This window comes from Cervus elaphus, chromosome 22 (genome assembly GCF_910594005.1).
Source record: "Cervus elaphus chromosome 22, mCerEla1.1, whole genome shotgun sequence".
NCBI lineage: Eukaryota > Metazoa > Chordata > Mammalia > Artiodactyla > Cervidae > Cervus > Cervus elaphus.
Genome location: NC_057836.1, coordinates 17,495,746 through 17,513,626, shown reverse-complemented (window position 1 = coordinate 17,513,626; position 17,881 = coordinate 17,495,746). Strand labels below are relative to the sequence as shown.

The 17,881-nt window shown below is 45.6% G+C and overlaps 2 protein-coding genes across 2 annotated transcripts in view; both read left to right on the top strand.

Moving 5' to 3' along the window:
* The window catches only part of LOC122679941, a 405,877-nt gene extending 395,011 nt beyond the window's left edge, over positions 1-10,866 (top strand). The window contains 5 exon segments of the mRNA XM_043880800.1: positions 1,661-1,975; positions 6,200-6,508; positions 6,598-6,915; positions 10,174-10,266; positions 10,340-10,866. Of these exon segments, the coding sequence (XP_043736735.1) occupies positions 1,661-1,975; positions 6,200-6,508; positions 6,598-6,915; positions 10,174-10,266; positions 10,340-10,752 (1,448 nt within the window). The 3' untranslated portion in view covers positions 10,753-10,866.
* A 1,013-nt stretch (positions 10,867-11,879) lies between these two features.
* LOC122679940 (antigen WC1.1-like) lies at positions 11,880-17,490 on the top strand. Its single transcript, XM_043880799.1, has 8 exons — positions 11,880-12,177; positions 12,523-12,966; positions 13,225-13,257; positions 13,817-13,954; positions 14,344-14,436; positions 14,701-14,745; positions 15,225-15,368; positions 17,206-17,490. The coding sequence occupies exons 1-8, from the start codon at positions 11,880-11,882 to the stop codon at positions 17,349-17,351; spliced, it is 1,341 nt and encodes a 446-aa protein (XP_043736734.1). The 3' UTR covers positions 17,352-17,490.
* The last annotated feature ends 391 nt before the right edge of the window (positions 17,491-17,881 follow it).

Here is a 17,881-nt window from a genome sequence, read left to right as displayed (position 1 = left end):
TTCTATCCATGGGATTTCCCAGGGAAGACTACTGGAGTGGGTTGCTATTTCCTTCTCCAGGGGATCTTCCTGACCCAGGGGTCAAACCTGCATCACCTGCATTTCTAGCAGATTCCTTACCACTGAGCCACTGGGGAAACCCAACAATGCTTACCTAGTAGCAATGCTGTGTGGTAAATTATTTTTAATATGCACTATTTATTATTACAAACCATTACCTTTAACTTATATTTGCTTTACTATTAATATCCACTGATTAGCATGAAGCTAAAGGACTATTTCACTGAATTTTATTCATCTACACATTCATTCAATAAATACTTATTTAGCAACTATCACGGTATTTAGAAAAGGTTCTCCATATACATACTTGTTGAATCTTGTTGAATGAGTGCAAACAATATGTAGGCACTGTCCTAATAGAAACACAGGGTAAATAAGATATGCAAAGTCCTTCCTCTAGTGAAACTTTAATTCAGGTAGGTTTGTGTGTGTGTGTGTGTGTGTGTGTGTGTGTGTGTGTGTGTGTGTGTACACATTTGTAGATGTTTGTATGTCTGTTTTTATATTTGTTATTAGATGCAGGGAGTGATAAAGAAGTAAATATTTAAAGTTATTTTAGAAGACTTTATGATAGCTTTCATTACCATTTTTATTTTTCTCTAGAATGTTTAAATTTTTCTTATTTATTAGTCAGTTCATTTACTCAGTCACGTCTGACTCTTTGTGATCCCATGGACTGCAGCACGCCAGGCTTCCCTGTCCATCACCAACTCCTGGAGCCTGCTCAAACTCATGTCCATTGAGTGGGTGATACCATCCAACCATCTCATCCTCTGTCATCTCTTTCTCCTCCTGCTTTCGATCTTTCCCAGCATCAAGGTCTTTTCCAATGAGTCAGTTCTTCCCATCAGGTGGTCAAAATATTGGAGTTTCAGCTTCAGCATCAGTCTTTCCAATGAATATTCAGAACTGATTTCCTTTAGGATTGACTGGATCTCCTTGCAGTCCAAGGGGCGCTCAAGAGTCTTCTCCAACACCACAGTTCAAAAGCATCAATTCTTCGGTGCTCAGCTTTCTTTATAGTCCAACTCTCACATCCATACATGACTACTGGAAAAACCATAACTTTGACTAGACAAACCTTTTTCTTGCTTCCTTGGTGGCTCAGTGTTAAAGAATCTACCTGCCCGTGCGGGAGATGCCTGGTTGATCCATGGGTTGGGAAGATCCCCTGGAGAAGGAAATGGCAACTTACTCCAGTATTCTTGCCTGGGAAATCCCATGGACAGAGAAGCCTGGCAGACTACTGTCCATACAGTTGCAAGAGAGTTGGACACGACTTGGTGACTCAAAAACAACAACGCAGAACTCCACAAATCAGAAGGTTAATACCGACAGGACTTGGGTGACATCATCTGTCTCACAATACTCAGTAGAGTAATATTTCCTATTTTTCCCATTTTCAACCTTATTACTCTCATTGCTGCTATAAGAAACCAGACCCAGGAGCTTGCCCAAATGCAAAAACTCCGTGTCTCAACCAGCAGGCTCTGCAGCCTCAGAGGAGACTCAGGACCGGAAGATTCTTAGCCCCACCACCCCATCCCACTCCCCGCGCCCTGGTCAATCCCACATTGTCTCATTTCTCTCTCCTTAGGCAGCAAACAGCTCCGCCTGCTGGACGGCGGCGGTTCCTGCTCCGGGAGAGTGGAGATCCTTGACCAGGGCTCCTGGGGCACCATCTGTGATGACGGCTGGGACCTGGACGATGCCCGCGTGGTGTGCAGGCAGCTGGGCTGTGGAGAAGCCCTCGATGCCTTGAAGTTTGCTCAATTAGGTCAGGGATCAGGGCCCATCTGGCTGGATGATCTGAACTGCGGAGGAAAGGAGTCCCACGTGTGGAGGTGCCCTTCCCGGGGCTGGGGGCGGCACGACTGTGAGCATGCAGAGGATGCTGGGGTCGTCTGCTCAGGTACGGTCAGTGCATTGTGCATGGGCTGAGAAAGTACAAAGTTCCAAGGAAGTTGGTGTCTGATCACCTGGCAATAGAAGATGACCGAGTTAGAGAGGTCTAAGACATCTACCCATCCTCTCTGAGGGCACATTTATCTCTGAGTGATGGGCTTCAACTACTTTCCTCTTGTCAGTTTCTGATATTTCTTCTCCAGTGATCTTACCTGACAGAGTTCAATCTATTATTTCCAATTATAACTGATCTTCATAATTTTTTATATAATTTTTGAAGAGTGAAATACTTGCAAATCACCACACACACACCCCTTTGCACAGTGAACCCATAGGAGGGAGGGATAACAGTGAGGGTGCACCTCTCTGGGTGGAGTTGTTTCGGTAGTTACCCTATGACATGCTATTTTTCACTAGGTCAGTAGGAGTGGAGGCACAGGGGATATCATTAAACAAATCAGAAAGCAATTTATGGATTTATGCCAAATTTCAAGTCTCATTGCAAATTTAAATGTAAATATTCATAGCCATTTTGCTGATAGGACCAGAGAACTGTGCATGAAATGCTCTGAGTCATAGCTTCTCCTTCCATTGTTATTAGAAAAGATTCTTTGTCCATGTTTTCTTTTAAAACATCTGCATAAGCCAAAACTTTAAAAGAACACTTAGCCATGCACTGACACATCAAAGGTGGAGGCAATGAAATATTGATTCTGTGTTTTATAGTAAGAGATTATATAGTTTACACCTGATGATTTCGGTGATATAAAATAATTGCACTTGGGGGTTTATTTGCTAGGAATAGAAGTAAGGGGCCATATATAATTTTTGAAGAAGCTGAAAGAGAGTTATCATAGCTAGGAGGGATGGAAGGGCAATGGGAGATGACAAAGGCAACTGTGGAGTTCTCTGAGCAGCCCTGAGGGTCCAGGTGTGGTGTGGAGGATGCTACATGTGCCTAAGGACACAGGATGTCTGTATATCAAGAGACCAGACAAGGATAAATCTGACCACAGTTTCATTTTGCCTTTGTTGCAGTTGATTCATATAAATAAATGGCCCTCTGAAAGGGCAATTTCCCTTTCTTTGATTATCCAAGTATCTCATAAACATTTTGGAGGACTTAAAACTGTCTACCTGTTTTTCTCCTGCACTTCTTAAAAGATAAGAGCATTGTTTTATTGTGATGTACATTCCCAACATCGGCCAAAATTCCTGAATATAACAGACTCTAAAAAGATGCTTGTATTTGAAATAAACCACATGAAAATAGATTCTCAATATTGCCTTCAAATAACATCCTCCTACTTAAATATCAGACCTCTGCAGAGGATTCAGATTTGACTCCTTTGTAGCCTCTCCTCTCTCTCCATTTAATTTCCCAATCAGAGGTTCTATTTCTGGGCCTCTAGGGACCCGCTCTCCTTGGCCTTTGCTGCTCCTTGATGTAAAGTTCACATTGATCCCCTCTGACTTTCAGAGGGGAATGGGCAGCCCAAAGGTTGAGGGCAGGTCTGGTTTTCCAAGAAGATACTTGATCTTTGTGGATCTCTGAGAGGCCACATACCTCATCCTACAGAGATATTTCCTATACCTCAGGCCACACAGTGCCCTGTTCCAGTCAAACCAGTAGGAGTCCAGAGTGATGGGTGAAGAGCCAGAGGGTCCGGGGTCAGGTAAGGATGAAAGTCAGAGGAATGAGAGTTGGTCTGGAGGCAGATGCATCACAGCTACAGGGAGAAGAGAGGGGGCCACCTTGATCAGAGGAAGAAAAATAAGTATGTGATCTACATGAACAATGATGAAAACCCTCACGCTCTCGTGGTTCCCTGGATAAAATCCAGCCCCAAAGCTATAACAGTGAGATAGCCTTTGGGACAAAGGACCCTAAGCAGAAGCTGAGATACAGAAAATCAGGGCTCTCCCAGGCTCAGGCATAGGTGCAGAGAGAATCCTTTCCTGACAACCTGGCCCCTGAGGTCCCTCCTATGATTCAGGTTGATGTCTCTTTCGCAAATGGACTGAACCTGGAAAATGGAGGCCAAAAAGTGTTTCATCACTATTTATTGAACAGTATGTCTTCTCTAATGATATAAAATATTACCTTCTTCAAATACTAAATTTCTGTGTGTGTATGTCTTTGTGTCTGTTAGATATTTATATTCTGCCCCATTCTATTTTTATACAAGAACATGGTTGGTTTTATTATTTTTAATAACACCCTCTCACATCAGCCTTCTAGTTCATAAATTTTCTTGTAATGTTCACACACTTATTTTTCCATTTGAAAGCAAATATAAAGTAAAAACGAAATAATAATAATTTGTCTTGGGAGACTATCGTGATGTGTGTAAGACTTTGTGCTAAATATATTTGAGTGTCTAACATGTGTCAGGCTATCTACAATCACATGTAAGCAATATTTGTTCTTTCTAAAAATTCATAATCTGGCGGGATTAATACAGAAACTAACAAGGTGTTGAGTAAAAATTATTTAATTAGAAAGAGTAGCCTTAACCTAACTCCCCACCAGACCAGTTTGATCTCTTTCAGTTTTAGACTCCATCCATTCCCAGTTTAATCTACCACACATCCCACCCACACTCCACTCCTACAGATGCTCTTCCCTTTCAGAGTCTCCTTTCCATTCATTTGTAGCCTTTAAGATTGTTCTCTTGTCTGCAGTGGGTAAAATGGGAAAGGGTAGCAGGGTTAGGTGGCCAGATGGGAAGAGCACAGTGGATAAAATGTGTCAAAAACTTGGACAAATATTTTCCTCAAGTCTATCTTTCATCTGTATTGAGGTTTTGCGTTTGGAAATCTCTAAATTATAAGTGGCTTGTTTGCTCTCTGCTCTCTTTCTCTCCCTCTCCTTTTTTTACTGCATGCTAGCTATTTCTCAAGAATCCAAATAGGAAAGGAATATGCAGTTAGCATATACATAGGATTAAAATACATTAAATTATCATCATTTCTTAGTATTTGCTAAGATTGCCATGTCTTAGATTCCCATGTCTAGTAGAAAGTAATCAAACTCAGCTGATTTGCATAGTCCCACTGAAAACTCATTCTCTCCCTTGATAAATCCTAGGCTTTCAAGAAAGATGGCTAGGACCAGCCCCTCCCTCTCCTATGACTCTCTGAACTTTCTTAATATTCAAACTCATCTATGGACAACTTCTTTTCACAATCAAGTCACTTAAGAAATTCTGGGAATTTTTCACCATCAAGAATTATGAGAAATAATTGTGCTGTTTCCAATGCCAATATGTGTGAAATTATAATAGGCTTGTTACAATATACATCAAATCATAATAGGCTTGTAGACTTGGTATGATGTCTAGCTTTCCTCCTGTGAGCCATAAGTCTGTCTACAGTCTAGCCTGAATTAATAGATCTCCTGCTATGAGGTTCCCTGTCCCCAGTGACTTGATTATTGGCTCCTGAGGGAAAACTGGCCAGAATTCTAGCTCCAGAAATCTCAGATGGGCTTCTAATCTTGTCTGGCTCTTAGTCCTCTAAACTATTGAATCCCATAAACCTACTTCACTCCAGGTTAGTTCAGCTCTGTGCTCAAGTCTTATGCCCACTGTGATGCAGTTTCCTTGGGCCTTGTCGTTTCCAGGCCCCTAGATGAGGAATCCTCATCCTTCAGTTCAGTTCAGTCACTCAGTCGTTTCCGACTCTTTGCGACCCCATAAATCACAGCACACCATGCCTCACTGTCCATCACCAACTCCCGGAGTTTACTCAAACTCATGTCCATTGAGTCGGTGATAACATCCTGCCATCTCATCCTCTGTCGTCCCCTTCTCCTCCTGCCCCCAGTCCCTCCCATCATCAAGGTCTTTTCCAATGAGTCAACTCTTCACATGAGGTGGCCAAAGTATTGGAGTTTCAGTTTCAGCATCAGTCCTTGCAATGAACACCCAGGACTGATCTCCTTTAGGATGGACTGGTTGGATCTCCTTGCAGTCCAAGGGACTCTCATCCTATGCAACCTCAAAATATACATTCTTACTGACTGCAAATTTTTCTGGGTTTCTTTTCATAAACTTGGTCATGAAATTATTGATACAATTCTGACACTAACTGTCAGCTTCTCTCTCCATGCCCCACTCCTAGAAATGAAATGCTTTTACATCCTTGCCTATGATGTGCTGTTTCCAATGCCAAGCGAGGACTATGAACACTCACAGGGTTTGTTGCTGCTGTTGATTGTTTCCCTTAGGATTTGTGCGTCTGGCTGGAGGAGAAGGACCCTGCTCAGGGCGAGTAGAAGTACATTCTGGAGAAGACTGGACCCCAGTGTCTGATGGAAACTTCACACTCCCCACTGCCCAGGTCATCTGTGCAGAGCTGGGGTGCGGCAAGGCTGTGTCTGTCCTGGGACACGTGCCCTTCAGAGAGACAGATGGCCGGGTCTGGTCTGAAGAGTTCAAGTGTGAGGGGGAGGAGCCTGAGCTCCGGGTCTGCCCCAGAGTGCCCTGTCCAGGGGGCAGGTGTCACCACAGTGGAGCTGCTCAGGTTGTCTGTTCAGGTGAGATGTAGCACAGGACTAACCTCCCGCACACTCTGTTTGGGTTTTTTAAAAATGAGATTTTGCTGAAATCCAGTGTTCTCTACCAGTGTATGCAGAAGTCCGGCTCATGACAAATGGCTCCTCTCGGTGTGAGGGGCAGGTGGAGATGAACATTTCTGGACGATGGAGAGCGCTCTGTGCCTCCCACTGGAGTCTGGCCAACGCCAATGTTGTCTGTCGTCAGCTCGGCTGTGGAGTCGCCATCTCCACCCCTAGAGGACCACATTTTGTAGAAGGAGGTGATCAGATCTCAACAGTCCGATTTCACTGCTCAGGGGTAGAGTCCTTCCTGTGGAGTTGTCCCGTGGCTGCCCTTGGTGGTCTTCACTGTTCCCATGGCAACACAGCCTATGTGATCTGCTCAGGTAAGAGAGCGGGGAAGGGCTACTGGTACTCATGGAGTGAAATGTCCCCAAGAGCAGAGAGTGAGGGAAACATGGCTTCAAAAATCAGATATTTCATGGTGAAATCTGCTTCCTCTCATTGTTCATTCATTTTTCAGGTCAGGGCAAGAAGTGTGAAGGGGAATAATATATTTTTAAGCAGCATTATTATTTACAAATAGTCATGGAAAACAAAGTACCGGCAGTAAGTGTAGACCTCAGTCATGTTCCACAACCCAGATAAGCCCAGAGACTTTCCCAGCACTACAGAGTCACTGTTGCCTCCTAGTAACTATGTCCAGTGTCCTCTCCAGTGAAAACAGTTTTAACTTCTACTACCATCGAATATTCAGTGGAAGGACTGATGTTGAAGCTGAAGTTCTGGTATTTTGGTCATCTGTTGTGAACAGATGACTCGTTGGGAAAGTCTCTGATGCTAAGAAAGATTGAGGGCAGAAGGAGAAGAGGGTGTCAGAGGATGAGATGGCTGGATGGCATTACTGATGCAATGAACATGAACTTGGGCAAACTCCGGGAGATGGTGAGGGACAGGGAGGCCTGGCATGCTGCAGTCAATGGGGTCGCAAGAGTTGAACATAGCTGGGCAATTGAACAACAACAATAACAACAACCATAGGCTATTTTATTGATTTTTGAACTTTATATAAAATCATGCAGTATGTTTCTTGTGTGTCTGACTTCTTTGACTCAACATTATGTTTGGGATTCACTCATGGTGTTGATTGTAGCAGCTGACTATTCATTTTTATTACTGTAGAGTAGTTCTTTGAATGATCCACATGAAAATATACTGATCCATTTGACTGATGGTAGAGCTTTGAATTATTTTCTGTCCTTGACTATTACAAATATGATGCTTCAACTTACCATGACAATGACTTTGGGTGAAAATCTATGCTATTTATTTAATCCTTGGTCTTTTATTTTCATTTTCTTAATGGTACCATGTCCTTAGATGAGCAAAGATCTTAATCTTAAGGAAATATAACTTACTAGTTTTTCCCTGTATATTTAGTATTTCTCATATCCTTTTGAAAAGAACTTTGCTTACTCCAAGACCAGAAAAACATTCTTCAACAGTATCTTATAGAAGTTTATTTTTCTCTTGCATATAATTGTATATTCCTTCTGAGATTGATATTTATATAAGATAAGGGTCAAGTTTCATATTGACATCTAATTGACTCAGAATCTTTTTCTGAAAAGATTTTTGTCTCCACTGTGTGCCACCTTTGCCGTAAGGAGAAGGGCATATGTGTCTAAGCCTTTTTTAGACTCTGTTCTATTCCATTGTATCATTTGTCTATCCTTCCACCAATACTGTATTTTCTTAATTATTGTAATTTTATAGTAAGCTTGGGTAATTTTAATTTGCAAGAGTTACTTTATATTAACTACCTATGTTGCCTTTCTTGCCAACTGTGTTGGTCATTCTTGGCCTTTTCCATTTTAAAAAAATTTTGGAATTAGTTTGTTCTTTTTCGCCAAAAGAAACTTCATAAATGTATTTTGATTGAGATTATATTTAATCTACCAGAAATTTGAGGATGATTGACTTTGACAATTTTGAGTCTCCCAATTCATTGACATGATATATCCTTCCATTTGGTTAGGTCTATCAGAGGCTTTGCCCATTTTTTACTAGGTTTTCTCCTAGGTGTTTCACTTTTTTGAAATTATTTGTATTTCTTTTAGTGAAAGTGTCCTAGATTAATTCTTTCTGACTTTTTTTCACCTTTTATTTTTTTTTATTTTGACCTAATTTGAGACCTGAAAGTTGCAAAAATAATGTAAAAGTCCCCATATGACTTTTACCTGAATCTCCCAATATTAGAATTTTGCTTTAATCTTCCTCTCTTTCTCTCTCTTTCTGTCCCCCTCCTGCCTCATTTCTCCATAAACATGTAGAGTCTCTCTGAATTAGGTTGCAGTCATTATGTCCTTTTATCCCTAAAATAATTCAAGAAATTTCCTTGTTAACCAAAGTTCAGTCAAGTCCTCAGCTGACTTCAACCCCAGATGACATCTAAGTGCAACTACATGAGAGATCCCAAGACACAACTGCCAAGTTGAATCTTTCTCAAATTACTGAGCCAGGAAGACTTAAGAAAGTGAAGAGTGTGTAGATATATATATAGCTTCAGAGGCTGTTTTTGTAATTTGTTATACAGCAGTGTAATCAGAACACTTACTATGTGTGTGGCCTGCACTTCTAAATAGAGGCGCATTTGTCCTATGACCTTCTACTTTATTGATTCTCCCTTATGCTGAGCTAATGTGCTGATATGCTCATTCTTTAGTTCTTAATTTCAACTAGTAAGTTTTTCAGCTCTAGAATTTTTATTTGTTGTTGTTATGATTATTTTTTTTTCCATCAGGGTGCACATTTTGTCAGTTAATTCCATGGGCACCTTAATCAAGGCTCTTTAAATTCTCTGTCAAGTAACTCTAGTAGCTGAGTATCCTGGGGAATTGTTTCTAATGTCTACATTTCCTCTTGGTTTCTCATAAGATGTATTTTCAATAAATATTTTTAAAAATACAGACATTGTAGATGACAAATTGTAGAAATATTTTAGAAAGAGTTTTATTTTGCTTCTTCTATTTAGGGATAGATTTAGGGACAGAACTTATTTAGTTCATTCTTAGTGCTTGAGTCAAAAATTGTGGCACTGTCAGAAGCAGAACTCTCCATAGCGAAGGAGAACACTACAGTTATGAAAATTTTATGACTATGTTAACCTGGTCTTCCCTAAAGGCTCAGTGGTAAAGAATCTGCTGGCCAATGCAGGAAATAGAGGAGACAGACATTTCGATTCCTGGTTGGGGAAGATCCCCTGGAGGAGGAAATGTCAATCCATTCCAGTATTCTTGCCTCGAAAATCCCATGGACAAGGGGACTCGTGTACTACAGTCCATAGGGTCAAAAAGAGTTGGAAACTACTGAGCAACTGCTGCTGCTGCTGCTAAGTCGCTTCAGTCGTGTCTGACTCTGTGCGACCCCATAGACGGCAGCCCACCAGGCTCCCTGTTCCTGGGATTCTCCAGGCAAGAACACTGCAGTGGGTTGCCATTTCCTTCTCCAACTGATCAACTAAACAACTGCAAAAACTGCTGTGTTACATTTTTCTTCTCAGACCCCACTGCTTGCAGTTATTTAGTTTAATTCCGTGTCCAGTTTTTCAATCACCAACACCCTGATCATTGTTTTTTCTGCAGGAAACCAGACCCAGGTGCTGCCCCAGTGGAACAATTCCGTGTCTGAACCAGCAGACTCTGCAGCCTCAGAGGAGAGCGCCCTCTACTGCTCAGGTGAGGGTCCCACAGAACAGAAGACCCTTTACAACCCTGTCACGGCCCCATTGTCCCATGCCTCTCTCCTCAGAGTGCAGACAGCTCCGCCTGGTGGACGGGGGCGGTCCCTGCGCCGGGAGAGTGGAGATCCTTGACCAGGGCTCCTGGGGCACCATCTGTGATGACGGCTGGGACCTGGACGATGCCCGCGTGGTGTGCAGGCAGCTGGGCTGTGGAGACGCCCTCAATGCCACGGGGTCTGCTCACTTCGGGGCAGGATCAGGGCCCATCTGGCTGGACGACCTGAACTGCACAGGAAATGAGTCTCACGTGTGGAGGTGCCCTTCCCGAGGCTGGGGGAGTCACGACTGCAGACATAAGGAGGACGCGGGGGTCGTCTGCTCAGGTCTGCGCTGCGCACTGTCCACAGGCTGGGGGAGGGGTGGGGCCCTGGAGGACGGGGGTCTGAGCCCCAATGGAGAGATGCTGAAAGGACCAGAGTAGGAGGCTTCCTCCCATGGAGCCTGTGTTTCCAGTAGACCTGAAGACGAGGTGCTTTCACTTCCTCCTGCATCAGCTGAGATTCTGGTCCTTTCTTCTCCCCAGTGTTTCCTGGCAGAGCCGTTTCTGACAGTTAACGCTTGAAAGCACGGCTCTTTCTGCAGTTACCTGTGGTAGTAACATCTTGAAATCCGGGCTCCCCCAGTTATGCTAGTGGTAAATAACCTACCTGCCAATGCAGGACATGTAAAAGATGCGGGTTCAGTCCCTGGGTTAGGAAGATCCCCTGGAGAAGGGCATGACAACCCATTCCAATATTCTTGCCTGAGAATCAAATGGACAGAGGAATCTGACATAGTGAAAACTCAAATTTTTCCTTTACAGTTCTGTTTGCTAGGAGTCTGAAGAGAGTCTCCATGGGCCAACACCCCAGTGTCCACAGGGCTGCATTCTGCCTGCAGTCTCTGGGAGGACTCCTTTCCCAGCCTTTTGTGGTTTCTGTGTGGCCTCATTTCTTGGCTCAGAGCCCTCTTCTTCAACAACAGTGCCTCTTCCAACCATTCTCCCTCACTCACATTTCCCTCTGACTGGAGCTGGGAAAGATGATGCATTTCTCAGTGTAGTGGGTTTAAAGATGTGTTAGACAGGGCTCACATAGTTACTCCTCAATATTTGAGATTTATCTCTCCATCCCAAGGTCCTTATTAATCACATCTGTAAAGTCCCTTTTGAAAGGTAAGGTAGCATGTTACAGGTTCCAGGATTAGGCTGTGGACACCTCTGGGGGCCGATTATTCTGTCGACCACCTCAGTGTCCACATCACATTCTGTTCTTTTAGAAATTTTGTCAGGAAGCAGAAATCAGCTCCTATCACTGCAATTGCCCAAGTTGGACTTGCTCTCTGTTCATATCTACATTGTTGTGGTAAAAATAGGTGTACAGACGTTAATGGACAAAGTCAGGTGAAAGGGAGGCAAAAGTCAGTCTTGTCACCCAGTGGGCATCTCCTCTGCTGGGTCAGGGATGTGTGGTCACTACTTCTGGGGGAGAGGAAAACTCGGAGCACTGAGTGCAGTGCTCACTGTGTTCCATCCCCTCCGTTTCAATCTTAGAGTTCCTGGCCCTCAGGATGGTCAGCGAGGACCAGCAGTGTGCTGGTTGGCTGGAAGTTTTCTACAATGGGACCTGGGGCAGTGTCTGCCACAGCCCCATGGAAGACATCACCGTGTCCATGATCTGCAGACAGCTTGGCTGTGGGAACAGCGGAAGTCTCAACTCTTCTGTTGCTCTTAGGGAAGGTTCTAGACCCCGGTGGGTAGATGGCATCAAGTGTCGGAAAACTGACACCTCTCTCTGGCAGTGTCCTTCTGACCCTTGGAATTACAACTCCTGCTCTCCCAAGGAGGAAGCCTATGTCTCCTGTGCAGGTGACTTACTGTCTGTTTCTGTGTCACTCCCAACCATGTAGGATGCCGTTAGTATGATTTCATATTTTCAGATCTAATGGATGGGTTTTGGTTGAATCTACAAAATGTAGGTGTATATTTGTATTTGTCTCTGTGTCTATTTGCTTTTGTTATGGTAAACAACTAATTAGATAAAATAAGTTCAGCTGCTGATAAGATACAGTGAACCTCTCAGCCAAGCAGATGATGTAGCTTCTGTGGTCTCTTGTCATTTGACTGTGACAAAAAACCTTAGATACTCATGTTTGGGGGCAAGACCACCCCCAGCTGTCCCTGAACCAGAGCTTCCCATTGTTGCTTCTGCAGGAAAAACACCCAAGAGCTGTCCAGCTGCTGCCCCCTGCACAGGTACATCAGCCCCGCCCCCTCCCCAGGGCTCCCAGGGGCTCCTTCCTCCCACCAGGGGAGTCACAGGAGGGGCTGCTGCCTTTTCAGACAGAGAGAAGCTCCGGCTCAGGGGAGGAGACAGCGAGTGCTCAGGGCGGGTGGAGGTCTGGCACAGCGGCTCCTGGGGCACCGTGTGCGATGACTCCTGGAGCCTGGCAGAGGCCGAGGTGGTGTGTCAGCAGCTGGGCTGTGGCCCGGCCCTGGAAGCCGTGCGGGCCGCAGCGTTTGGCCCTGGAAACGGGAGCATCTGGCTGGATGAGGTGCGGTGCGGGGGCCGGGAGTCCTCCCTGTGGGACTGTGCTGCGGATCCCTGGGGGCAGAGCGACTGCAAGCACGAGGAGGATGCTGGTGTGAGGTGCTCTGGTGAGTGAGGGGCTCGGGGTCCGTCCTGGGTGAGCTGGGGCAGCACAGGGGCAGTGGGCTGGGCCGGGCATGGTCGGGAGTTTATGTTCAGACAGCGTCCCAGGGCTGGGGCTCTGATCTAGGACTGGGGAGCTGGGAGGACTAGACACTGGTGTTTTTGAGACTGAGGGAGGGAGGGAGACAGGCTCAGGAGGGGAAAATGGGCTGCCCTGCTTTCTGGCCAATCACCCTGCTCTAGTCTGCTGTTTTTCTCTTTAGGTGCAAGGACAACATTGCCCCCCAATACAGCAGGTACTGTGGTCCATTCACAGGCAGGAGAGAATACTCAAATACTGGGGACCTGTTCTGTGGGCTCTCTGATAATTCAGGAGAATAAACAGCCTGAGGAGCCCTGGCTGGTGGGGGAAAACCAGGGCGTTATGCTGGGGAAACCCCCTGCCTTGGTTCCCGGGGTCAGAAGCTTCTCATGCCTGGCGTCCAAGTGAGTCTGGTTCCCGTGGTGCAGATTCTAAGGTTCTCCCACATGCCCCTGAGTGTTGCTCCTCATCAGTGAGGTGAGCGTCCCAGGAATGTTTGACGCTCTGTCTCCTGAAGCCCAAGGAGAGGGGATGAGCGGGGTCCTCAGAGGCTGTCTCCACAGGGCAGCTCCCTGACACTCCCTGGCTCTGCCTTGGCTTGAATGGAGTTGACTCGTCTTAGGACGAGACCCAGAAAACCGAAGTCACTGTCAGTGCATTTGGGTCTGAGGCTGGGACGCCATTGTCCGGAGCTCCCTAGAAATGCTGGCACAGGGGGTTTCTCTGTGCCTCTGTGTCACCTTCTTCACACCCACTTGCCTTGTTCTCCTTAGGGACCAGAACAACCTCAACTCCTCTCCCTGGCATCTTCTCCCTGCCTGGGGTCCTCTGCCTCATCCTGGGGGCCCTTCTCTTCCTGGTCCTCGTCATCCTGGTGACTCAGGTGCTCAGATGGAGAGCAGAGCGCAGAGGTGGGCTGCAGGGGAAACTGGGGACCAGGGAGCGTGTGTGCATGCAGGAGATAGGGCAGGTGTGAGGAGGGGAGCCTGGGCCAGGTCTCTGCTCTGAGTTGCAGACTCCATGTGCTCTGTGCTGAGCTCTCAGGGCTGAGTGTACAGGGGTTCTTAGGACTGGGGCGTGAACTCTCATAATTCGTGGCCTCTCTTATGAGACCAGACAGAGTCAGGGCTGAGCTGTGGATTCAGGTCAGATGAGGGAAGAAGGTGCCGACACAGTGCATGGGGTGGGAGTTTAAGCCGAGGCCCTGGCAGCCCCTGTGTGAGCACTGGGGAAATAAAGGTGGGCCGGCTGGATCGGGGTGTCTGGGGTGGCTTCTCTGACTTGCTGGGGGATCTCTCAGCCTTATCCAGCTATGAAGATGCTCTTGCTGAAGCCGTATACGAGGATCTCGATTATCTTGTGACTCAGAAGGAGGGTCTTCTGGGCAGCCCAGGTAAGTGTCTCTGTCTGCCCTCCTGGGACCTCTGGTTGTTACCACCCACTGACTGTGCGGGTCTTCTCAGCGTCTTTAGACCCCATGCATGCCCCAGGCTCACAGAGGTGGCTCCTCCAAAGTGTTAGGACGGCCTCTCAGAGCCCTGAGAGCGCCCAGCCTACACTGCAGGAGCCAGGTCTGTCCCTTCTCAGCCTTAACACAGGCCCCTTGGGGGTGGGGAGGGTCATTCTGTGTGTCGTGTGATGTTTTTCTCCACTTTAGGCTTCCTGTCAGATGGTGAGGAAAATGACTCCAGGTCCGCTCCAGGTAATAGAGGTGGACCCGCCTCAGTTGGGCTTTGGGGAGGAGAGTTTTCCTCATAGAGACAAGATGAAAGGGAACAATCTTCCTTTGATAGACCAGAGGTATCCCTGGTCTCCAGATGGGGTCCATCCTTTCCCTTCTCTGGCTATTCTGTGATGTCTCACATTGGGGCTGGGCTCTCTGTGTCCAGAATCACAATAGGCACACAATGTTTTTAAAAATAACATCTGGAAAGCACAATTTGTCAAAATACTTTAGTAATGCTCGATGGTATAAGAGTTCATTTGAGAAAGATGTGTAAACTCATGCTTTGGCTTATGGACACTTCAAATTGAAACATGGTCTTAGAGAAAAAAATCTTTTGAAACAAGGTGCCTCTGTTTAGCCACTCAGAAACTCTGGGTCAGAAGGGATCTTAGGTATTTCCCAGATCATCCCACTTATACTGTGGTTTTATCTGACCCCTGCTCTGCCCTTGGAAGCCCCAGATCAGAGGACTGATGCCCCTGGTGAGGATTATGATGATGCTGAAGAGGTACCAGTGCCTGGGGTTCCTCCTGCCTCTCAGGGTAGCGAAGAAGAAGTGCTCCCAGAGAAGGAAGATGGGATGAGGTCCTCTCAGACACGTGAGTGGTGTTAGCTGACCTTTTGCAATCTTCTTTCTGTCCTGGAAAGGGCAAATTTGAGCTCCTCAATGCCCAGCCTCTCTAGAGTTTCAAATTTGGTTAATCGCATGCATTTGATGGCTCAGATGGTAAAGAATCTGCCTGCGGTGCAGGAGACCTGGGTTTGATCCCTGGATGAGAAGATCTCCTGGACAAGGAAATAGCAACCCACTCTAGTATTCTTGCCTGGATAATCCCATGGACAGAGAAGCCTGGTGGGCTGTAGTCCATAGGGTCACAAAGAGTTGGACACATCTGAGTATCACTTCACTTCTCAACCATATGCTGTCTTTAATGCTGTCATACTCCTCAGCAGTGAGGAATCACTCTACTTTTGACATTTATGTATCTATACTGCAACATAAATTTTCACTTTATATGTAATATGCTTGCATTAGAATTTACAGATTAGGGCATTTCCTGACAATCCAGTGGTTAGGACTCTGTGCTTTCACTACTAGGAACTGAGTTCCATCCCTGGTCAAGAAACTAAGATCCCACAAGCTTTGTTCAGTGGCCAAAGGAAAAAGAAAACTTATAGATTACTTGAGCATATTTATGAAATCCAAAAATAGAACAAATATATGATAACACCTCTGTGCTGTCTTTTTTTTTTTCTGTGCTGTCTTATACATGAAAGGTAGCTAGAGATTTTAAAAAATGTACTGCAGTATTGAATTTGTGAGTCATTCTGATAATTTAAGATGAGCTCTGTTTATATGTTAGCACTAACATGTACAAATCTATGATACACGGCCTGTCAGTCAGTTCAGTCGCTCAGTCAAGTCCGACTCTTTGCGACCCCATGGTTGCAGCATGGCAGGCCTCCCTGTCCATCACCAACTCCTGGAGTTTACTCAAACTCATGCCCACTGAGTTGGTGATGCCATCCAACCATCTCATCCTCTGTCATCCCCTTCTCCTCCTGCCTTCAATCTTTCCCAGCATCAGGGTCTTTCTCAACGAGTCAGCTCTTCGCTTCAGGTGGCCAAAGTATTAGAATTTTAGCTCAGCATTAGTCCTTCCAATGAATATTCAGGACTGATTTCCTTCAGGATGGACTGGTTGGATTTCCCTTCAGTCCAAGGGACTCTCAAGAGTCTTCTCCAACACCACAGTTCAAAAGCATCAATGATACACGGTGGCCTTAACATTAAGCCAATCAGGTGGGTCATGGACTCAGAGTTTGAAGTCAGCTAAAGTCTAATTTGCTCCAGACATTTCAGTAGCCGAGAGAAGACACTCATTCTCTGGAAAAGAACTTTTCTCCATCTGAGGGCCTATGTGGTCCCTGGGGAGGGGCCTCTGTGGATGCACCTGTGATAGTATTTGTGGACATTTGGGAACAGGAATCAAGTCAACGAAGAGCAGAACTGGATTGTGTGTAAGGAACTCAGATTTTCCTGTCTCCACTCTCTCTCTCTCTCTCATTGTAATTTCACGTTTGTCTGTTATGAGAGGAGAACATTTAAATTCATTGTTATGCTCTTACTGTTCCTGGGCATCTCCTTGCTGATTGTGTGGCCTGGAGGCAGGTCTTCACGGAGCCCCTGTGTGAGCACAGGTCTCCTGTGATGCAGGGTTTCCACATGAGCTGAGGACCCAGAGACCACATGGACCGGATCTGAGAGGACAGATGGGATCCAGCCTCACTGTAACTGATGTGAAATAAGCTGAGTCTCCCGCCCACACCTGGGTCCCAGGGATGCTTTGTCATCACCACATGTTTAACTTGCTTCCACAACACTGCCTGGTCCCCTTGTCTCAGTTCTAATCATACCTCTCTTTCCTCTTTCAGGCTCTTCTCTAAACGTCTCTAGAGAGGAAGCTAATCCTGGGGAAGGAGAAGAGAGACCCTGGCTGCTCCAGGGGGAGAAAGGGGACCCTGGATACGATGATGTTGAAATCAGTGTCCCAGGAACATCCTCGGTGACTCTCTGGTGATGTTGTATTAAATATGAGATGAAGCCTCAGATATTCTAATTGCCTGTATTTCAATAGAGTAATGCTGACCTGTAATTGTGTTACATGAATATTGCTCAAAATGAAATATTCTGAATAAAGTAACTTTTTTGCTTTGTTGGTAATTTAGCAAGTTCCAAGTCAGATGCTTTTAGATGATTGGTCCTCAAACACCTTTTTCCTCAAAGGAAATATATGATGAGTTCACTGCCCTGTTTTCTCACAGCCTTCAAAAGCTAATGAGGTCATGACTTTCCCTGGGATCACAAATGCTCCAGGTCACTCTTACTTAGAAAAAGAATCTAAACTTGGTCCACATTCACACTCCCCTTCCTAGCAAAATGAACTTCTCAACCAAAAACTATAGTCAGAACGTGAAAGTAGTGTTATTTTATTTGTTGGGAATGTTTAGGACTCCAGGCCCTGGAGACAGCATCTCAGTAACTGAGTAAACTGCTCCAAAAAGGCAGGAGGGCAAGTCAGGCTATACCTGAGTTTGCAACAAAGGGAGC